The sequence below is a fragment of the Myodes glareolus genome, chromosome 24, assembly GCF_982192425.1.
Source record: "Myodes glareolus chromosome 24, mMyoGla1.1, whole genome shotgun sequence".
In the NCBI taxonomy this organism is placed as follows: Eukaryota; Metazoa; Chordata; class Mammalia; order Rodentia; family Cricetidae; genus Myodes; species Myodes glareolus.
In genome coordinates this window covers 31,871,275-31,895,002 of record NC_142049.1, presented here as the reverse complement: position 1 = coordinate 31,895,002, position 23,728 = coordinate 31,871,275, and the positions used below count along the sequence as shown (strand labels likewise).

Here is a 23,728-nt window from a genome sequence, read left to right as displayed (position 1 = left end):
CAGTTCAACAGCTTCTTTATGAGGATGGGGAAAGGAGGTGGCGGGGACAACTTGCTTAATATCTTTTTTCACGTAAAGTTTAATGAGAGGAATAAATCAGTAAACTGAACTGGGGATTCTGCGTTGCCAGCCAGATACTTCGTTTGCCTGGGCCAAATCTGCACCGTAAGGAAGCCAGTAGTTAGGTCAACTGGTAGTACGCGGGGAAAGAAAATCTTCCCTTGTTTCTTTAAGATTTACTCTGGCAATCAGGTCTGTGATGATGTCTAAATCTTTGGGTCCTTCAGTATGAGTACTCGTCAATGCGCAGACAACTGGAACCGTGAGAAGACTGCACTTCTCTCGCTTTAAAAAATAAGAACAGAACAAAAACAACGAAAAAACCGATGCTGGTGGCTCAGGAGGGATGACTAACAGGCAGCAACTCTCGCAGATGGGAGACTCCTGAGAAATGGGGTTGGGGACAGCAGCTACAGTGCACACTGCCCACCACAGATCACAGCGGCTTCGCGTGACCGCCGTAAGCACGCAAGTCGCAGTAGGCCGGTGAAGGCCGCCGTGACCCTTGCGAGCCTCCGTAGGAGCGCGCTCTCAAGATGGCCTCTCGGGGGGCCAGCGGCGCCCAGTACCACCGTCGCGCTCCGCCACAGTGCGGCTATCGAGCTTCGGGCCCGGCTCCGCGCGCCGCTTCCGGGGATGGGCGTGGCTTCTCCATGCCCCGCCCACCGCGGGCGTGCCCTTGGCCGCGTCGGTCCCGGCCCGTCAGTCCGCCCGGCGGGGCGGGCCGCAGACCCGGCCTGGGCATTCGCACCGGGAACGTTGGTCCCGGAGGCGTCTGATCGGCCATAGGGCCGGGACGCACAGGCGGCGGCACCATGTTCTCCCTCAAGCCACCCCGACCCAGCTTCAGGTCCTACCTCCTGCCGCCGCCCCAGGTAAGCGCTCGGCGCTCGCGGCTCTGCGCGCGGGCCGCCCGGGACCTGGACGCGAGCTACGCGGGGCAACGCGCCTCCCGGGAGCCACGGGCGCGGTGGAAACTTGTAGAGCTCCGCGGCGGCCATTCTCTGGCCGAAGTCCTCAGGTCCCTAGTCCTGCCGTGTGACGAGACCTTCGGGACCGTCCCGAGCTGCATTTCTTTTCTTCGGGGTCGGCCACCGACCCTGCTGTAACTGCCAGATGGTTGCAGCGCCGTGGACACCTAGCAGAGCTTACCTGTCTAGTAATTGTAAAGTCTCGAAAGCAGCTTGGGCTGCTGTAAAGGTGTTTACTGTCAGGTTCTCAAGTCGATAATGAGTAGATCTTAAAACGATCTCGGTTTGGACGGGAAAGAGTTTTAAGTCAAAGTCTGTCGCATGTGTCATCACTTAGAAATTTTGACTTAGTACCTCATGAGGGGATGGTATTTGGATTTTGCTTTATTTTGTATTTCAGACTGACGATAAGATAAGTTCCGAACCGAAGATTAAAAAACTGGAGCCAGTTCTTTTGCCAGGTAAATTTCAGAATTCTAATGTGTTTTGGACTGACATTGTACGAACAGTATTGTGTGGTTAACTTTCCTTTTCTATTATTTTAAACATTCTCCAGTTTAAAAAAAAAACTTTACAAGTGAGAAGAGAAAGACTTGGCTAGACATAATTGGTGTTTGTCTAAGAAAGTTTAAAGTACCATAGAAGACTTTCAAGAGCATAACTACCTCATTATCTTTTCTGCCTTCCGAAATGTTCATTTAAAGACATAGCTAGTTGTTTGCGTAGTGAAAGTACTTTTGCCCTGCATATGTGTTAGTATCTCATGATTGATAATAAGTCATTATTTAATATATTATTTAATAGTATGAAAAGCATGCCTGTGTCTCTAAGCTATTGACAATGCTCAGCAGACATTGAATTACTCTGTGATTTTTTTTTTTGAAGTTGTCAGCTGTGTGCAATTTTTTTTTTTCCAGTATAGAACTTTGTTTCCCAGTAGAGGCATTATTGGCCTTTCTGGCTGGACAGTTCTTTGTTGTGTGTGGAGTGTTCCTGAGCTGACAACCATCCCTACATCTTCAGCCTGTATCTGTTCGGTGCCAGTGACATCCCATCTCCTGCTAACTAGCTGCCATGCCCTCGGCACAGCAGAATGTCTCCAGGCATTGCCCTATCCGTGTTTGTGTGTGTGTATGTGTGTGTGTGTGTGTGTGTGTGTGTGTGTGTGTGTGTGTCGGTCCTTGTGTGACCCTTAAGGTCATCCTCAGGTTGAGAAAGACTTACTGAAAATGAATTTACCCTAGACGAACGACCTAAGAAATAGAAGTAGGGATTCATAGGAACAGTTTTACTGTCCAAAACTTTTGATTGCTATTTTGTATTATGAAACAGTCACACAATAACTAAAGAAAAATCAGTTGTTTAATAAGATTATTGGGGCAAATAACCAGACAGGTAGGAAGGCCTATCTTAAACTTAAACTATAATCAAATACCAGTTTGTTATGTTAAAAAACCCCAGAATTATTACTTAAATAAGATCAGTGAAACTTTGTAGATAGTAACTTAACAAATGTGGAAAGTTAGTAAGTAAGGACAAGTGACTAACTTGTCAACCTTGGCTTCTATATAGTATATGCCAACTCTTCGACATCATTAATAGAGTTATATTTTTCTGGATTTTGTTAGTGTCTTTCACTCTGTTTACTAACGAGCCCTTCCTGCTACCCTGAGAGTGAGCAGCACCCGTACTGAGCAACCCTTGCTCCCTGTGCTCTCTGTTCTGTTCTCCGCTGATGTTTGCCACGGTCGGCATTTTCAGACCAGCAGCAAGGGAGACAGTATGCATGCTGACTGAGTGCCTGTGGGCTATTGAACTTTGATTTTTACTTTGAACTGGCCTGGTTCTTAAACAACCAATCTTCTTCTCAGCAAGTCTGTGCTTTGATACTAAAAACAAGGTAGGCTTAGCTATAAATGCTCATGTTGTGCCTTATAAAATTGACTTTGAAATGTACGATATACTTAGGACAAGTGTCAGTGAGTATAACTATGGTTGAAGAATTTTCTTAGTGAAGAATTAGTCTTTAAAATTACTAAAAAAAATAATCATTTTCTGGGGAAGATTTTAACCTCAGTTTCTGACTGTGATTAGGTATACTTTTCCTTCTGTTTAATTGCCTGCTAAGAAGCTGCCTGACCTCCATTAGTTTTTCTCACATGAAAGCTTATGTCCCATTTAAACCCCATACTTGGATGCATGGTAACTGCTGTCCAGTTTCTCTTTGCTCCTCGGTTATCCTTACAGAACACTGAGCTGACCCTGAGTTGTAGAGTCCCACCCCTTGCCTAACCTCTCCTGTTCTTACCCTCTTGTCCCCATATTTCCATGCTCTTTGAGGTTGAGCCCTGACTGAGCATCCCACTGGGGTCCCCCTTTTCTGCCTTAACTCTAATGTCCAATCTGTGGCTACTGCTAGGAACCGAACCGTGCTTCTGTCTTCTGCCCACTACACATGTACTCTGGAAAGCAAGTAGAAAGTATTGTTCTCTCACAACCTAGAGTAGTGAGGGTTGTAGGTCATGGTAGATTGTGTGTTTAACATGCTAAATGTGTGCAAGGCACTGGATTTGTTCCTTATTATTACAAAAGTGACAACGAACAAGCAACCGTAAAGACCTGAGCTAGGGCAGCACTTTTACTGAGGGCTTGGCTCATACAGTTATGGCCTTCATTGTAGTCAGGGGGCAAGAGAAAATTTGTCCAAGTCACCTGTGGCTTTCTTTACCCAGGCACACAGAATAAGAAGTGATTGTTCTGTGATACAGTATTGCACACTATGTTTTGGCTTACTGCCTTAGGTCCAAGGATATCCTACTTCAGTTGCCCTAAGTTTGAACTTTTAATTCAATAAGCAGATGAAAATTAGAATACAAAATCAATTGTTTATTTGTGTGCCTTTATTATGTGCTCTATTAGGCCTTAATGCTAAGTTTAAAATTATCCTCATCATTTATTAAGTACAGAAAATTGAAGAAAATGACGAGTAATTTAATTCAGATTCTGGTTTATGTTAGCAGTTTTCAACTTTGCTGGTTCATGAAGCCCTTTGAGATGGGGATTGTATCAAAGTTAGCTTTGTGATCCTGACATGTGTATGGTGCCTGAAACGTGACACTGAGCTATCGCTGAGTGAGTGACCGAACAAAAGGACCCTGCCCTGCTTAGACTGTTTGTTACCTTAGGCATGCGTGTGTGAAGACAGACAGACCAGGTTCTGGTTTTAGGAGCAAGAGAAACGCTGCTGTTTCATGCTAGACATCTTAAGAAAATTGCACCCGAGCCTATAATTGGAATGAAGTACTGTGTTATCTTAGTTACCATTCTCTTTGTCATTAGCTCATTCTATGAACCCTGTTTTCTTAGCATATTATTGTATAGATATCAGTCATTTTATGCTTTTAGAAACTAGAGTATTACATTAAAGTGTGTAACTGTGTATGTGTTTATGGATGTGAGCACATGAGGGCCTCCTGGGTACTAGGCTTTGTGTAGAAGGGAAAGGCTCCTGAAGTATAGTGACTCTAGATCACAGCAGGGCCCTGAGGGGATTCCTTGCTGCCTGTAGAAGACTGTGATCTGATAAATGGTCCTCAAATTCCAGGAAGGGCCAGGGTAATGTTTGGGGCAATTTATGTATGTATGTCTATACGTACATATGTATTTATTTAACTGATCTATTGGAACAGTATTGTCCAGGCTGGTTTCAAACCCTTGAGTTCAATGATCCCCTGGCCCCAGCCTCCCCAGGGGCCACTGTGCTCAGCCTGAAGTGTTTTTGCTAGGCCATGGTCGAAAGGACAGTCAGAAAGACAGTCACTTTCTTTCTTAGGGTTGAAATTAGTTGATGTAAACATTGTTGTGCTGACTTTACCGTCTAAATTCTTTGATTTAGGATATATTCTTTTGCTGAGTAAAACATTTTAAATTGGCATAATACAAAGTTAAGAACTCTGCTTTAGTCTCCTGTTTTTTTTTTTTGTTTTTTTTTTTTAAATCTGTAGCTATAGTTTAGAATGTGAACTGAAAACCACAGGATGAGATTATTGTCAGTACAGTTTGGTGAGCACCAGCAGAGATTATCAGTTACTTGTCTGTCGAGGTGTCCTCCTTTTGACAAATTGTAACACAACTCTACCCAGCCAGAGTGTGATCATCACAGCACAGCCTGCTTGTAGATATGTGTAGGTTCATACTAAGGAAAGCATTTGGTAGTGCCCATTGTCCTTTGGTTCCAGAAAACCGGGGTCAAAGAACGGAGAGCACTGAAGGGGTAGAGTGACGGTGCTCAGGCCTCTGGGTTTTATTGGCCTTGATGTCCAGCTGACACACAAAGCCGCAGAGCTTCCTTGTTGCTAACCTGGCTCCTGGCATGCCTTGACACCTGAGCTCATATCCTTGGCTGATGTGCCTTATAGGTCAGTCTTCACCACAGCCTTGTCAGGCAAGGTACTAATTTGTCTCCATTTGACAGGTGAGAGTATTAGCAAGAATTAAGGAAGCTGCGCAGGGTTGCAGGACCTGCAGAGGCAGAGGCAACTGCCAAGCCTGGCTCCCATACTGTGCTGTTAGCCACAAAGCAGCGTGACCCACCTAGCTACGTTGGTGACTTTCACATTCAGATTTATGCTTTGAAACTGTGGTGGGCAGACTGAATGTCAGTCAGGAGAAAATCCTCTAGTGAGATGGAAAGAGGCTCTGCTTTTTTTTTTTTTTTTTTTTTTCAACAGTGACAGATTTGACCCAGCTTGAGGAAGAACTTTCAATTTCAGCTGCCAGAAACTGGAATGTCTTAAGAGGTAGTGATTTCCTGTTGCTGGCTTTGCCGAGGAGTGGCTGGTAGAATGCCAGCAGCTTTGTGATTGGGATATGAGATTTGCTGTGAGCAGGAGGGCTTGATGACCTTTGCCCTTGTCTCTCCCTGAGGCAGGATCTTTTTAAGGCTCCTGGAGGTGGGAGGGAGAAGTTGAAATGCTATGACTAACTATAATGGATTGCTTTGTTTAGCAGGTGTGGAATGCCCGGTGTTACTTGGCAGAGGTTTTTTATTTTTTTGTTTTGGGAAGGGTGAGGGGGTGGAAGGTGGGATTCTGCCCTTACACAGTTTCAGTTTACTAGGGGAAATGCTGTAGTAGGGGAGAACAAAAGTTGTAAGGGCTCAGGATAGTCACCCAAGTCAGATTTGGGACTCTGCTCATCAAGGAGTGTCAGCAAAAGCCTTCTCAGGAAATGTTTGTCGTCTGAATTTAGAGTGTCAGCAAAGCCCTGGCCACTGCTCGGAAAGCCCTGTGTCAGCTCAGTCATTCTTCCCCCTTCCCAAGTCCAAAACCAACAGCACTTCAGTTATAGGGATCAGCTAGTGGGCTGATAAGGGATGCCCTAATTATCAGATCTCTTGAGGTCAGATAGGGGAAGTGTGCATCCACAGGCAATCTGGAAAAACGACAGCAGCATTGGTGTGTAACTGTCTTAATTTATTTGTTACGTCTTCATTGTTTGTACCGTTTATATATTGTTCTTGTCTTCTGCCTCACCCTATATCTCATTTCCTCAGTTAGCTTAGAAATAATTGGCTGGCAAAACAGAACACAAAAATGTCCTTTAAAGGGCTCATGTAATACCCATTTGAAGATGGCTTCCTAGATGAACTAGACTGAGTTTTGTATTTTAATTCATAGATACACTATTTTAGGAGGTCAAAAGCCTGGTTTAGCCTTAGACTTGAGCTTCACCTGGAACCTTCACAGCAGTGCAGCAGTGCATTTCTTACGCCCTCCTGCTACCTCAGACCAGCACACTGCTAACTGCTCACATCAGTCTTTCCACTGGTACTTAAAGGCTTTCTGAACTTCTTAAATAAACTCCCACTTAAGTAGGATAAACTCCTAAGTCTTTCTGTAGATTTGTTAACACTCTGACTTACTAAGTTGCCCGATTCCGGGTACTTACGTTTGCTGCAATCAGTCTGGCTCTTCACTGCCTCCCAGATACTTCACTCATTGTTTGGGTCCTTGTCAGTGTCGCCACACATTCTGTACTGTCACAATCTCTTCTGTTCATCATTCACTCTGGTCCTTTCCCCGGACCTACACCGTAGGCGTGGTCCTGCCCCCATGTTCCTGCACATAGTGGATGTGGTGCTTGGATGAAGGCTTTGGGGGGGTGTGTATGAGTTGCACAGTCACCACCATTGGCAGCTCACACATGTTTATCTGATGCATACCTCAGACTCGCGGTTACAACTGTTTTAAAATTAGATTGAGGAACTGGTGACAGTTTACCCCATACTATTCTTGAGTGCCACAAGCCCCATGCCCAGGGAATCCTTTCTGGATCAGGTAAACTGGAGACTAGTTCCTCTTTCAAGCCATGTGTTGAATTACAGAAGATTTTGCCCTGGACTATTTTCTAAACTAAAATTTATGGGAAAATTTATTTCTGTTTACCAAACATATATTGACTTTCTAACTGCATGGTGCATTAACAGTAACTTGTACAATCTTTTTTGTTGTCCTTGGAGATTATAATTTTCCCTCCTTATACCATTTGGACATCATTCTCTTTGTATTTCTTTTCTCATTTTTCTTTCCAGGTAGAAGGGTTTTGAGGAAACTTCAGTGATTTCTCGGTCCCCTCCCAGGCCTTGGTAGAAACTCTCAGCTAGCTTCTAATTGACAAAGTTTTCTTGGATGCTTTTGCTTTTCCCACAGGGAAACAAGTTTCCTGCTTACTTGCTCCTCCTGAGCACTCTCTGTTACTTCCCAAAGCGCTGTTGGTGATGTGTACAGTTCCTCTGTGACTGAACATGCTAAGTAGGGAGTTGGAAGAAGTGATGGAGTCATTGTGAGCCATCCCTAGCACACCACCTCTCATTCCAGAATCAGTAGAGGGCGCTCTCCAGGAAAGCCCATGGTCTCTGAAGTTTACAGCCTTTTATATGAGTTTCTCCTTCAAGATTTTGGTTTTTTGCTTTATAATAAATTTTGCTTTTTTGCTTTATATTAAAAAATACCTCGGAGATAAATAAAAACATTACACACCAAAGGGCCACTAATTCAAGAGTAAAGAAGAAAATATATTTCTTGTATCTCTCGCTACTCTTTGTAAGTGTGTTGCTTTGTGTACTCTTTCTTCCCTGTTTTAAGTGAGGCTGTTTTTATGACAACAACTTAGAACACCCGTCGCTCCTTTGAAATGTTAGGAGAGGACCACCATTGGGTGAGCAGACAGCACTTTCTGACTGCTGCAGCTCATTGGCGAGAGGAGTCTTGACTTGGATGGACTCTTTCTGAGGGAGGTTTTCTGTTTCATCCTGGCCCCGAGTAGACCCCCGGGCCCCTAGATTGCTGTAGTATTGCACATGCACTGCCTTCAGACAAGAACACCTAAGCACATTTAAGCTTTGTTTAAGATGGTTCAGAGTTGTCATTTTTAAGTGGTCATCTGTAATGCTGGGGCCAGCAGACGTTTTCTGCAAAGTGCCATACAGTAAATGTCGTAGGTACTGTGGGCTAGGTCTGTGTTATAAGTACTCAGTTTTGCCTTTGTCCTGTGAAGTAGCCAAAAGTCGCACAAGAATAACATTTCAATAAGATTTTATTTACAAAAAAAAGATAGATCTCGGTGTAGCCCAGGGTCTGTGTTTTACCAGCCCATGCAGCCATCATCACACACCCCCTTCCCTTGTCTCAGCCTCACTAAATGTGAAGGCTGAATGTTTTACTCCTGGCTGCATTGGTAAGAGTCTAATTGCTAGAAAGGGCTGTCGTGGGGATGTGGAGAGATAGGTAGATAGGTAGGTAGGTAAGGGATAGACAGCTAGCTAGCTAGGTAGGTAGATAGGTAGAGAGAGATAGGTAGAGATCGAGATAAAATTGGCAGATGGTACCAGCATGGCCACAGTGTCTGCCCCTTCCCAGGAAATCCTACAGTATGACTTGAGTAGCTTGTTTTTAGGTGGTTTTTATTTGAATGTGGCATACATTCAAAGTACGAATGAATCATAAATGTATCATAAATCTTGTCTTACTGTAGCATTGTTTTGAGAGTCCTAGTTCAGATAAATTGGTTGGGGGTACAGTATAAGGTTAAGCAGAAAGTTTGGGTTACAGCACAGGAAGGTATTTTCTGTGCGTAGTGGAAATAATTGGTTCAGTTATTTTAGTCTTATAATTGAGAACAAAGGGGACAGAGGTTGACTATTCAGTAGCCGAGATTGTGATAAGCTCTTGTGGAAGGAGCTAGATAATTTCTTTTGTTTCTCACGGGAACGCAATTAGGAACAGCACCGTGCATCTTTAATTCAATGTTGGTACTTGTTCCATGTCACTGTAACATATTTACATTTATGAAAGCATGTAGAAACAAGGACAGAAGGCTTTTGTGGCTGGGTTCCACATCTGTGGATTCACCCAACTCTTGATGGCAAATCTTAGAATCACGGTACTGCATATGCACAGTTTTGTTCTTGTCCTTGTTCCCTGAGCAATACTGTGCAGCAACACGGCACTTACATCATATCGAAGGTGCTTTAAAGACTGCATGAGTTGTGTGCAGTGCCCACCATATGTGTAAGGAACTTTAGCATCCACAGGGTCTGGGAACCAATCCCCCGTGGGTGCTGAGGGACACTCGATAAGTTTCACATTTATTTCTATTTTTAAAGTCTTAAGAGTGTGAAAGTGATTTACTGTTTTTGGTGGCAAGTCCCTTATCTGTGTGGTAGAGAAAACACCTGCGCTCCTCTCATATATACTGTCTAAGGAATCAGTCGGGACCAGCACTGAGAAGCCACCAGTCCTAGGTTATACTGTCCTCTGGGTGTTGAGGGCAGCTGTGGCAGGTCTGTGATTGCATTTCTGTGCTCAGTCCTTGTCTTTCAACTCAATTGGCTGCTTGACCAGATTGAATGGCTGGTTTCAGCACTACTCACAGCAGCTTGAGTTCTACTGCTGCTGTCTCTGCTGGGACTGTCGCCTACTCACTCTAAAAACCCAGCTAGAGAATGCTAGGCTTCCTAGGGGAATAGAGTTGGTGAGCTTGGTGAACTACATTGCTTTTTTAGGGACAGTCTCACTGTGTACTCGGCCTGGTCTCGTTCGTACTCTGGGTTCTTCTGCCTCTGCCTCCTAAGTGCTGGGTTACAGCACCTCATCTGATTTTGTGAGCTGCCTATAAGCTGTCATTTGCTTTACTTATCCACTCGGATCACTGGTTTTATTTCAGTAACCCAGGGGCACTGAGTTGATTTTTTCCTTTATTAGCATCTTTATTAGCACTTTCTTAGCATCCACCTAACTAGTCCTAGGTACTGTTCTGTGCACTAAAGTTTCAGCACTGAACAAAAAGTCTGTTTTGTGCCATCATTGGATGTATACTCCTGGCTGTGAGGCAAGCATTAAAACTTAAAAAGTGAACATGTGATCAAATTGTAGCTCTGACGCGCACTGGAATTACAAATCTATGGTGCAGCGATAAGGGAGATTTAATCTAGACAGAGAGATTATTTTAAGGCATTCTTCAGCACAGCCGCTGTCTAAAAGAAAGAATCTTCCAAGACAGAGGGGCATGTTCAAAGACCCATAAATGGAAGCAGTGTGGTATATAAAAGGGATTCATAAAGGGCCATTGTGGGTAGAGCGGGAGGGTGAGGAAGACAGCTGAGCAGGACTTGGCATTCGAGGCCTTAAGCCATGTGAAGGAGGCTTGTATTCAGGATGGAAAATTTCTCAAGTGATTTGAGCCAGGAATTTGACATGAGTATATGAATTAAATCCTCAGATAAATATTAGGGGTTGTTTTTAAAATTAGCCTCACAAATTTTTAAGAGCTTTGAGTAAAATTTATTCATTGTCACTTAAATTTATTGTTAACATTTTTGTTAGAGAGGATTGTGTTGAAACTAAAGTTTCATTCTTCATGAATTGGGAGTTTGGGGATTGTCAGCAAGCAGGTTCTAGTCATCACTGTGAAACCAGTGTTCTGATAATAGGAACTATAAGAGTCCTGGCTTTCTGCTATTGACACTTAAAATGTGCATTGTCTAATTGCATTGTAGGTCTTAAAATGATAATCCAGTTTTCAATTCCTTTTCAAGAAATTGCTCCTTTCAAAGCATGGGAATGCTCTTGTTTGGGTTTTCTAATATTTGTTTTTCCAATCTTCCCTTTTAACTCAAACTTTATTTTAAAGTTTTACTGTGTTACAATTTGAGCTCAAAGGTTTTGTAGAATATATTTTAAAGCAGATAGAACTGGATGCTGGTTCTTATCCCTTACAGAATGATCAAAGACGTGATCATCAGTGCACATCACATCTTGATAAAACACAGATACTCCATCACAAATTTCTCAGAAACACCTTTGGAACTTGTTAGCTAGAGGCAGTGGAGCAGAAGCAAAGCCCCAGGCTGGGGCCAGCCTGATTCAGTCAGTTCAGACCCCACAACCTTTTAAGCCTCATTTTGTACCATATCCTTAAGGACATAAAGCACTCCAATACCCACCAAGTTTCGGATGCCCCCAGTCATGAAGTCCTCCAGTAAGGTCACACAGTGGTTTGGGGATTTGTTTGGCATATTTGTAGCTCACTATGGTTTTTTTGTTTGTTTGTTTTAGGAGAAATTGTTGTAAATGAAGTCAATTTTGTGAGAAAATGCATCGCAACAGACACAAGCCAGTACGATTTGTGGGGCAAGCTGATATGCAGTAACTTCAAAATCTCCTTTATTACAGATGACCCGATGCCATTACAGGTATTTATTTCTATACTGTTTAGTTTTGTTAAGACTTTAACTCTAAGCAGAATATATTGTTATATAAATAAGAGATTGTAGAAAAATGGAAAATTGTGAAAAATTATCAATAAATCATTAATGTTGGAAATATACTCTATAAAAACTGGAGTTGATAGGCTTAGCAAGAGGACATAAATTTGTATGGGTAGGTGAGGGACGATGGGTCTGGAAGGAGTTGGGGGAGGGTAAATATGACCAAAATTCATTGTACAAAATTCTCAGAGAACTAATATGAATAATTTTTAAAAAATCAAAGTGAAAGAGAATGTCACAACTTGCTTGAGCCATAGTGGGTTTTGTGATTTTTGACTTGTTTTCTTTGGTTTAGTATTCGAGGCCAGACGAGGGCTTTGTCCATGCTCTGCTGCTGAGCTCCGCCCCCAGCCCAGAGTCTCACTGTGTAGCTCAGGCTGGCTCTGCCTCCCAAGTACCTGATTGCCCCTCACAGGAGGCTCAGTGCTCTGCTGCGTTTATTCTCTGGGATATCCTGTGATGTGTCCTCGGGAGCTCTTTCCTTTCCTCCATTTTTAGAAGTGTGTTTATAAAAACAAATATTCCTTCTGACTAATCATGAAGAGAAAAACACAATTATTTGGCATATAATATTATAAATGTTGAACATTTTAGTGATTTGTTTGTTGATTTTCTAACTAATTAGCTCTTTTCCCAGAAACTTGAATTCTACTTTCTAGCATATAGTAAGAGTGAAAAAAAAATGACTAAATGTTTATTTCTTTAATAACCCAAACAGTTCTTTGAGTGATCTATGTGTAAGTATATTTTGTTTCTTGTAATCATTCACTAATTTTTCAATATTTTCTGTATATTTTTATATGCATTAATCTTCCGAATTATATTTAGGCTAAATTTAAGGCATTAACAAAGCTTGATATGCAGGGAGATAAGCTCCTCTCTTGTGGACTTGTGTTTCTCTTTTGATTTTGGCTTGATTGAATGCTCTCTGACCCTAGGCTTCACTGAGCAAGAGAAACCTTAAATCTAGGACCAGTGATAGATCAGAGCCTTACTGACAGCTGTGTTTCAGTCTGAAATAATCAGAAAGTATTTTCTCGGAGGTGTCAACAGTGGGCTGTCACTCACCAAAAGCCATCTCTTCTGCTTTCTCTTCGCTCTCTCTGCCCCTGCTGTCCTTTTACAGGGTCTCCTGTACCCTAGGCTGGCTTTACACCCATGTGTAGTTGAGAATGAACTTGAACTTCTGATCCTCTTGCTTCTATCTCCTGAATCCTGTGATTACAGAGAAGTTTCACCTTGCCAGAATATTATGTAGTGCTGGAAATCAAACCCAGGACTTCTACCTACATTCCCAGCCCAAAGCCTTTTCTAAGGTTGTTGTACTTGGAAAACTGAGGCAGGAGAATCACACTTCTAAGGTGAACCTCAGTCAGACCCTATCTCTAAACAAAACAAACCTTTACAATTGTTTTTTAGTCATCATTTTGTTCTAGATAGTCACTTCCCACACTCTGTTATAAAAAATCAGGTATTTTACTCATTAAAATCAGATGACATAAGAGCCTCCTATCTTTTATTATTTTGGGCCAATTCATCCAGAACTAGGCATGCACTTGTTTGCCTGTAACAAATTGATTAAATACACTCTAAGATATTATAGTAGCATTGTGGTATATATTTTTAATTTCCTTCTGTTAGAATAAAACTGTGAGGGGCAGGTGTAGTGACCCATGCCTGAAATCCTAGCACACAGGTAGTTGAGGCTAAAGAGTTCTTAGGAATTAAAACTCAGTCTGGGCTGCCTAGTGAAATACTGTGTCAGAACTCAAAGCACACATGTCCTCCTCCATTGCCTGCTGACGTGTGCTGTGAGATGCATTCCCGTTGGATGGATGGCCCTTGCTGTGCAGCCAAGGTTTTGTGCTCCTTTGCAATAGTATACTGAGTTTCTTACCACATTAAAAGTAAGGCTTGCTATTGCCATTTTGAGGCCATTAAGGAAAGAATTCACATGAATATCATTTTTTATTTCAGAAATTCCATTACAGAAACCTTCTTCTTGGAGAGCATGATGTCCCTTTGACATGTATTGAGCAGATTGTCACAGGTATGTGGTGTTCTGCATGTGCTCTTTAGACAGTGAAGCTGCATGTGACAGAGGATGCTTAGAGGATAGCCTCAGCTACTTGGAGGCCGAGGCAGAAGAATCACTAAGTGCCAGAGCCCATGGTTGTCCTGCTAGCACAGTGATCATTTCATGAAATGGAATGGGTCTCTGAAAGTTGATTGAAATTCAGAAGTATTCCTTAAAGGGCCATAGTCCCAAGTGTTTGAGTTGGAATTTTATCTGTGGACTTGCTTTTACATTTATTACTTTTGAAGTCTTAAGAACTCAACAGAGAAGTCAAGAAATTCTTGTAAAATGGAGATATGAGTTTTAAAAATTTATTAATTGTGGTCTCTTTTTAATTAAAATTTTAATCATTAAATGTATCAATGCAAAGATCCTCTAAAATATCACCGAAGCCATAGAACCAACCCTCCAAAGTTGTAAGAGTCACAGGTAGGTATGAAGTCAGGCAGAAGCACCCAGCAGTGGGGTCTGCTCCAGCAACGGTGCTTCAGTACTGCTCTGCTGGGGAGTTGTTGAAGAATCCTGAAGAGCACCAGGAAAGAACTTTGTCACATTTCCTCTTTTCCCTTCCTCAGTGAACGACCACAAGAGGAAGCAGAAAGTCCTAGGTCCCAACCAGAAGCTAAAATTTAATCCGACAGAATTAATAATTTATTGTAAAGACTTTCGAATTGTCAGATTTCGCTTTGATGAATCGGGTCCTGAAAGTGCCAAAAAGGTAATGCTGTTAAGCTTTATCAAATTCCCAATTCCATTCTCAATTCAATTTTACTATTTTTAGTTATGTGAAAGTTGTTTTTTAAGATACAAGTATTTTTATTTTAGTTATTGTTTATTCATGTGCACATGTGGTGGTAAGAGGCCCAGTTTCTGTAGTTGGGCCTCTTTCTACCATGTGAATCCCAGGGATAAAACTCTAGCCCGAGGATTGGCTGGAAGCTCCTTTAGCTGCGGAAGCCTCTCCTGGCCTTGCATACATTTCTTAATTGCTCAAGTGTTTTTAGGGAAAGTTATCATTAGTTGTCTCTTTAAGTACACTGAAAGCCAAGAACATTAAGGGAACTATTTTCTTGTATCAATTTATAGCTACTTTAAAGTAACATGTATTTTTTTTATCAACTACTATAATATTAAAGACTCCTTTTCAGTTATAGAAATAAGCATATTTTCTACTTTCTGACTGTGCTAGCCAGTTTCTTTCCTGGTTAGAAAATGTTGAAAAGTTGGAGATCTAGTATAATTTCTATTAGTGAGGCTTTTAATTTAGTACCACAGAACTTCATGAACAAAGTGAAAGCTAGGCTCTGGCTCACAAGAATTGGGTAAATGTGTAGTTGTAGAAGGGGCCTAGTGATTATTAGTGGTTTAAAGAAACCTTAATGAATTAATTATATTCTGCAAAGGCAGCTCACAACTTTTTAATTGACTTCTAGGGAATGTTTAGTATTTACTCTCAGAGTAAAAGTCAAGAGCAGAAACCATTTCTCTGGTCCCTTGCTGTAGCTTTGCCTCTGCACCCCTCTGTTTGATATGATGCAGAAGATGCAGAAAGCTATGAGAACCCCTGGGAGAAAACCGGCTCCCGTACCAGGAACAGAGCAGCAGTGTCCTACTGGACCAGGACTGACACAGCGCTAGCCTACCAAGGATGCATGTGTTCCCTTCTTAGTGGACTGCAGTAAAACTCCTGTTGTTGCCAGTTAAGGTTGCCAGAAGTATCTTAAGGCAGCTAACTGTTTTCATATCCTTTGGTGAGGAGGTGGTAGATTTGCCATTAGAACTAGAATCAGCAGTTTCTCCTCTGAAAAGCAAGCATGAGATAGACATCTAGAAACCGTATGGCTGCTGGGACTGCCAGCAGAGTGACAGCAGTGTGTCTGAGCTAATGCTTTTGTCTGCAGCCGACATAACCATCGCATGAGCACCCAGCTTGGTAACTTTAAGGCTTCGTTCAGTGGTTGAATTCTGCTGTTTGTGATTTTGGCATTTTCCATCCGTGTGCCCCCTCTTACGTAGAAAGATTGTAGGACTGATTAGGTCGAACACTGCAAGTAAAATATTTAGCCAAGTCACTTTCTCAGACTTAAATATATACTCATAATGTCATTTACCAAAGAAGCTAGAACCTACTATAAACTTTATCACCTAGATGTGCAGCGTGTTGAGAGCAGGGATGCCATAGGGTTGTGACATTGAGTTAATAGTGTTTTGCCTGAGAATTCTAGAGTTGGCCAAATTTTCTTTCAGAAAATTTAAACTTTCCCACTCTTACTATGTTTTTCAGATGACATATGCAGTGAATGGAAGTCATAATTATTTGGATTGTTCTAGAGTACTTGTTGATGTGCATTCTGTAAGGAAGTTTTCATTTTTCAGTTGCTCACGTTCTTGGGTGTCCTAGTTAGGGTTTCTATTAAATACCATGACCAAAAGCAAGCTGGGGAGAAAAAGGTTATTTGGCTTGCACTTCCATTTCATAGTGCCATCACTGAAGGAAGTCCGGACAGGAACTCAAGGAGGGAAGGAACCTGGAGGCAGGAGCTGGTGCAGAAGCCGTGTAAGGGTGCCGCTTACTGGCTATTTCTCATCCTTACTCTTCCTGCTTTCTTATAGAACTCAGGACCAACGGCCCAGGAATGGCACCACCCACAATGGACTGGGCCCTCCCCCACTGATCACTAATTAAGAAAATATCTTACAGGCTTGTCTACAAGCTGATCTCATGGGGCATTTTCTTAATTGAGGTTCCCTCCTCTCAGATGACGTTAGCTTGTGTCAAACTGACATGAAGCTATCCAGCACTGGGTGAGGAACGGTGTGACTGGATAACTCCTTCACAGAGTGCTAAATTTTCAAGATTGAAAGAAGGGCAGGCTGTGGCTTCTTGCCCTAAAGAGTGCAAGTCTAGTCAGGATGAAGCCGGGACCGATGAGTGTGAGGGAATGATCACAGTGACAGCACTGCAGATGTGCTAGCACCAGTGGGGGGTCGCCAGCCCAGCAAAGCGTGGTGGGCATCAAAGCCACGCCTCTGTGTTACAAACCAAGTATGGCTGCGGCCCATAGAAGTACTCTTTGTCTTCTGTATGGGACTGAGAAGGAGGCGGGGAAAAGGAGAATAAGGGGAATAAGACAGAAGACATCGGCTGACTTACATGTTTTACGTATAGAGTTGTGTATGGCTAGCAAAACTTACTGGCTTTTAAATGTCAAGTGCAGGTTTTTGTGTCAATTCAGTAGGAGCTGACCCCATGACATATACCTGTAGACCTGGTTACTTGGTAGACTGGGACCAGAAGATCTTGAGTTCAAGGTCAGCCTGTGCTGCAAACTGAAATTACACCTCTGAAAAACAATGAACCCTGCAATTCTGACTGTGTGGCCCCACCTTTCCAATGACAGTGAAGCAGGAGGATTACCTGAGCTCAGCTAGGAGTGCAAGGCTGCTATTAGCAACACAATGAGGCCCTGTCCCTAAGAGCGGAGTGCAGTAAGCATCAGTTGGGGAGTGAAGGCTCAGTTTATTTCTCCCTGGAATCTTTAATGTAAGTTTCCTATGGAAAACGCTTTGGTTTTTGTAAGGTCTTTGAAAAGGATCAGGTATATGCTTGGAATTCTGTGTCTCATGAACTATGGATTGTTTTTAAAACACTGAAAGCATTTCTGTTTTTTTGTTTGAAATAGGAATTCTCAAAATACTAGATTGGCTTGCTGGTTCACATCTTGTTAAATGTTGTTCTAACCAGACTGTCTGTCTGACTCTTCTTTCAATTGTGCCATGACTAATTAGGCTAGTTTGTGCAGCTGTATCATTTGTGCTGTCGTGAGAAATAAGGGATCCTTAGAAAGGAGTTTAATGATGTAGAATTGGACATTTTCCTCATAGAAACTTTGAGCCACCATTTCTTTTTAATGTGCCCTTGCTCAAAACTGAGGTATAAAAAATAAATTGAGATATTTTCAGATTATTTTTTAATGATTTATAACTTTAAAAATGCATGGGTAGATCGATGAATGGTGATTAAATTAAAAAATATCTGATGTCTATTTTATTTTCGGTTAGAAATGAAGTTGTTCACCTAATTAAAGAGTAGGACTGGAGAGATGGCTCAGTAGTTAACAGGTACCTCTGCTCTTAGAGAGGACCTGAATTCAGTCCCAAGCACCCAAATCAGGCAGCTCCTAACTGCCTGCAACTCCAGCTCCAGAAGATCTCATGCTCTCTTCTGGTCTCTGGACATTTTAGGCGCGCGCGTGCGCGCACACACACGCACACACACAGTTAAAAATCAAAACAAAGAAAAAGGTTGGAGAGCCAGACATAGTTGTACATACCTGTAATTTCAGCATTTGGGAGACTGAGACAGAATACTGAATTCAAAGCCAATCTGAACTTCATGGTAAAACACTTAAAAAAAAATCAAAACAAAAGATCAAAACCATGTTGACCTGTGCTTGTATAGGCCAAAGTTCAACCTCAGGAGCTATCTACCTTGTTTTTGAGATAGGGTGTCTCACTGGCTTGGAGCTTGCCAAGTAGCAGGCGAGGCTAGCTAGCCAGTGAGCCTCAAGGATCTGCCTGTCTATGCCCTGCACCTCTGGAATGACAAGTGTATATTGCTGCCTCCAGCTCTCTCTCTCTCTCTCTCTCTCTCTCTCTCTCTCTCTCTCTCCCTCCCTCCCTCTCTCTCTCTCTCTCTCTCTCTCTCTCTCTCTCTCTCTCTCTCTCTCTGTGTGTGTGTGTGTGTGTGTATGTGTGCGCACGCGCATGTTTGAGATAAGGTTTCTTGGTATAGCCCTGGTCATCCTGGAACTCACTGTAGACTAGGCTGACCTCTAAATCAGAGATCCACCTGCCTCTGCCTCCCTAGTGCTGGGATCAAAGGTGTCCACTACCACCTGCCTCCACCACTTGATGTGGTTCTGGAGCTCAAACTCTGGGCTTTATGTTTATGCAGTAAGCATTGTGTGGACTAATCTTCCGCACTAGCTCTAGTTTCAGTTTCCTTGAATCAGTCTCACTTTGTAGCCTTGGCTGGCCTGGATCTCATCATGTAGCCCAGGCTGGCTTGAAAGTGGTAATCCTGTCTCAGTCTCCCAAACACTGGTAGAATTGCAGATGTGAGTACACCTGCGTTGGGCCGTTATTTTTGCCTGAAACTTGATATGCATCCTTGGTATTAAGCCACAGAAATGTAGGGAACTTGGTTTACTTGCAAATTTGGTAAAGCTGGAGGTTAATCATCCTTTAGATTTGATGTCTCCTGTGCTGTGCTTCAATTAGAAGATTAATTGACTATGGGTTTTTCCTTACAAATTATTAATTAGGGAATATCTGTATAGTAAGAATAATTTTACATGCAAATGAGATCTTATAAAGACTTTCAGAGTCTCTTACAAGAAGAAGCAAGGACACAGTCTTTTAGAACAGTGTGTTGGGAAAGTATAAGACAAAAGACATCTGGCTTTCTCTCTCCTTTGGGTATTCCACAGAAACAACATGACTCTCCTCCAGATGTGCAAGTGTACATATGCCTGTGCCAGACAATAGCTTATGCGTGTGTATAATCATGCTTCTGAACAGCAAATTCAATTTGCAGTACAAACCCTTCCTTAGGAAAGCAGCTGTCATAGAAGGCACTGAACCAAATTTCAGTTTCACAGCCTTATTTATTGTCTTTAAGTGTACATGCTGCTTGACATACCTGCTTCGAAGCTAGTGCACCACTGTGTGGTTTTTAAAGGAGCTTTAGAAATAGGCTGTGTTGGGTTTTGCTTTATATGTGAGATTTGTGCTCTTTTGCTTCATAAACATATTCCATCATTAGTGATCTGTGAATTTCTTCTCTGTCAAGAGGCCTATGCAGCTTTTTGATTTTCTTAGAAGAAGCAGTAGACTAGTTATAATGTTAGTTAGCATTTTCATGATTACACTGTTAACTGATCTGTCTGCTAACATGCTTAGTGCTGTCACTGCCAGACACAGTGCCTGTCCAGAAAGTCATAGGTGATGCTGCAGCATGCAAAAGCTTTAGTTTCTTGGTCTCCGTCCAGGGAAGTTTGCTAAGACTCATATGTAGTAGGACTGGCTGGGAGAGCAGTGGGCATGGCGGATGTGGCTGCAGTCAGTCAGACACATGTATGCAGGTATGCTTTCATCTGACCATAGATGACGAAGGGAACCTTGGAAAAGTAAGAGTTGTCAGTGAGGAGGACTGTGCAAGTACTTGGAAACCACGGCAGCTCACCAAGACAGCCAAGTAACTAACCAAAACCACATTTTAGAAGACAGTTCTTAAGTGTAGATATCTAGGACTCAGGGAAGCCCACAGAGGTACGATAAAACATGTCTGGCTTCAGGATGTAGTTGCAGCAGCATAACAAAATAGGGCAGCCATAAGAAGTGCTGTAAATGTGTGTATGAAGTAAACATGGCCGTGTAGACCCTATGAAGGTGTAGATAGAGAAGCTTCGCTGCTAGAAGTCCTTTAAGGAAGACTTGTTGTTTCTCTTCCAGTTGTGATAAAGTACTCTGACCAAAGCAACTTAAGGGAGAACAGCTCATATTTCTGGACTAGGAGCCTGAAGCAAGCACCAGGTCACATTACACCACAGTAACAAGAACAGAGAAGTTTGCTTTTCTGCTTGCACAATCTGGGCTCCCCTGCCTAGGGAATGGTTCTTCTACCCCAGTTTAGATGAACCTAGTCAGGGCGTGTCCAGAGGCTCATCTTCCAGTGAGTCTAGGGTCTGTCGAGGTGGCAGTTAGCACTGAACAGCACACAGGCTGAGGTACAGAACAGGAATTGCAAAGCGGAAAAGGAACGTGGCTGGCAATGAAGGCTGACTGAGAAGCCAAGGACAATGGCACTGGGTTTTTTATTCTGTTGCATGGACTGACTTTGTGGGAGCCTGATTTGTTTGGATGCTCACCTTTATAGACCTGTATGGAGGAGGGAGGACCTTGAACTTCCCACGGGGCAGGGAACCCTGACTGCTCTTAAGACTAGAGAGGGAGGGGGAGGTGGGGAGAGGGAGGGGGAGGGAAAAGTGAGGCGGGGATGAGATGGAAATTTTTAATAAATAAATAAATAAAAGATTGTAAGTGAGACCCTTACAGGATTTTCTGTGGTTAGGCACTGAGAAATTAAGGCAATAAAAGTTTTAGGAAGTTTTTCCTTTCATTAAAATCTAGTGGTAAGTTATGTCTCCTTGGTTTATGCTTTAACTTTTTATGATAGGAAATGCTATTATCTGGAAGATGCTTTAAAATGCAGTCTAAGCAACAAGCGGATATATACTTAATGATTAATGGAATTTGCATCAACTTACTCCAAACACCACTGGTTTGAAATGAGCTAACAATAAATTTTTCTTGCTTGCTCATTGTCAAAAGTGTATCATTCTGGTTTGTGTTTCACTTTTAAGTCATATATAACCACTTTAAGAAAGACCATCTTCCTTTCTTGCTCTACACACGCCTTAGACTTGTTTCTTCTTTGTTCACGTCAGGGCTGTTTTCTTCCTAGGTCTCATCCATGGCTTGTAAGCATGGAACACTGTCCTTCCTTCCATCCAGTACCCTTTGAGAATAGTAGTGCTTCTGTACACGGAGTTCTTTTGAAGGCTAGGCATGCTCAGTTGTTAATACTTAAAACAACTCAGGCATTTCTGTCATTTCACAGATGAGAAGGCCAAGGCTATAAGAAAAGAACCAATTTACACAGGTCATAGCAAGTGCTTAGTAGAGCTAGAACACAGGTCGTGATTTATTGTTTTTTCTAGTCTTATCCATTTCACTGGAATGCTTTTTAAAATGTACTTCTTTATCTTATCTAGATATAGATACTCCTAATTTTAATTTTTATGATTGTGGTTTAGAGTTAGAATTTTTTTTTAATCCCTGAAGATTTTTAAAATCCACTAAAATTGAAACTTGGGTTTGGTTGTTGTTGAGTGGATATGTTGTTACTATCTTTTTGGAGAATGCTTTTTTAGCTTTCAAGTTTTATTTACAGATAAAATTATTCCACTTAAAAATTGAACTCAGCAAATACATACTGAATGCTTACAGTGTCTTGGGGGGCAGAACAATGAATGAGATAACTTGGCCTTAAATAGTTCTTTCATATTCTAGGTCAATAGAAAAACATGTAAATAGTATGTAGTCATTGCCCCAGGATGACTCTCCCAGTGGCCAAAGCCTTATTGTACATTTCATTTAACTAAGTGTGTTAAATTCAAATTCTAAATGTAGAATTTTTCCTAGGTATGCCTTGCAATAGCTCATTATTCCCAGCCAACAGACCTCCAGCTACTCTTTGCATTTGAATATGTTGGGAAAAAATACCACAATTCAGGTAAATATGAAAATACTAAGTATTGTAACTAACTTTACATGTGTCCATCTTATTTGTATGTTTGTTAGACTTTTAGTGAGTGTAGGGTTATCAGCTTCATAGCTGCTAGGAAACAAACAACATGCCCTAGAAGAGCCACTGTTTGTTGGTGTCTCTTGAGAAGTGACCAGGCAGCCATAAGCCCTAGCTTGTAGGAGTCAAAGCACCTATTTTACCTGTAGGCACTGGTTTTTATTTTATGCTCAGTATGTCTCCTGTTATTTTTATTTGGTAACTTGGATTTTAAAACTGGCAGAAAACCAAAAGATAGTTGAAAACCACAAAATTTCTAGCAAAATGTGATTTTTATATAAAAGCTGAAATGGTTAAAACCTTTTGGAGAATTTTGTTAAGATTTTCAAAATACCAACTTTCTATTCTGAATAAGACCAATGGAAAGATGAGCATTTGTCAAAAATAGATATATTCTAGGCAATTTTGTGGTAATTAAACAGTTTAGTCCACATATCTATGTTAGCTATGACATCATCAAGAAAAAAAACTTAGATTTGATTATGTAATTCTGTTTTAAGTACTCTGTTCTAGATAATGTAATTCCTAGTACAGTGACCATGTATGTCCTGTTAGCCTCCTCATGGGTTAGTTAGTGACTATACAATGACAGCTGTCAGAAGTACACATTCCACCAGTGTTCAAGGAAGAAAAGTCAATGAAAGATCTATTTGTCCCAGCTAGGGCAGTGGTTCTCAACCTGTGGGTCGTGACCCCTTTGGCAAAACCTCTATCTCCAAAAAATTTACATTGTGATTCATAACAGTAGCAAAATTATAGTTATGAAGTAACAGTGAAAATAGTTTTATGGTTGGGGGTCACCACAACATGAAAAACTATATTAAAGAATCACAGCATTAAGAAGGCGGAGAACCACTGTTCTAGGGCTTATAGATTATTAATTGTACTGAACTTCTATACTTCTTACCTTAAAACACAAGGTAGTAAATTGCATACTTATGGAGAGGTGGCTTAGAGGTTAAGAGCACTGGCTGTTCTTCCAGAGGACTTGGGTTCAATTCCCAGCACCCACATGGCAACTCACAACTGTCTGTAACTTCAATTCCAGGGGATCCAATACCTGCACACATGCGTGCAGGCCAAACAACAATGCACATGAAATAAATAAATAAATCTTTAAAAATCTATAGATTGCTAATTGTACTGAACCTTCATACGCCTTACCTTAAAATATAAGGTAGTAAATTACATAACGTATGACACGAGTGCATTTCAGTTCACCATGGCCATTGCATATAAATGTGGCACTAGCGCCTGGGACACAGATGCTTTCAGTACATCTTCATGACTTTGAAAGTAACGTCTCAGAACAGCTTTCATTTTCTACTTCATAGAAATTGGATAACACACTATTTGTGTCT

General features: G+C 41.8%; 1 protein-coding gene across 2 annotated transcripts in view; it reads left to right on the top strand.

Moving 5' to 3' along the window:
- The first annotated feature begins 766 nt into the window (after nucleotides 1–766).
- Mtmr10 (myotubularin related protein 10) overlaps nucleotides 767–23,728 on the top strand; it is a 57,082-nt gene continuing 34,120 nt past the window's right edge. Inside the window, exons 1-6 of one of the 2 annotated variants that reach the window (XM_048434756.3) lie at nucleotides 767–935; nucleotides 1,432–1,492; nucleotides 11,648–11,784; nucleotides 13,837–13,909; nucleotides 14,512–14,654; nucleotides 22,205–22,295. In XM_048434756.3, coding sequence (XP_048290713.2) covers nucleotides 876–935; nucleotides 1,432–1,492; nucleotides 11,648–11,784; nucleotides 13,837–13,909; nucleotides 14,512–14,654; nucleotides 22,205–22,295 — 565 coding nt within the window. In that variant the 5' untranslated portion in view covers nucleotides 767–875. Of the gene's footprint in view, nucleotides 936–1,431; nucleotides 1,493–11,647; nucleotides 11,785–13,836; nucleotides 13,910–14,511; nucleotides 14,655–22,204; nucleotides 22,296–23,728 lie in introns of those variants that run through there. The other variant, XM_087901490.1, reaches the window with a different exon arrangement.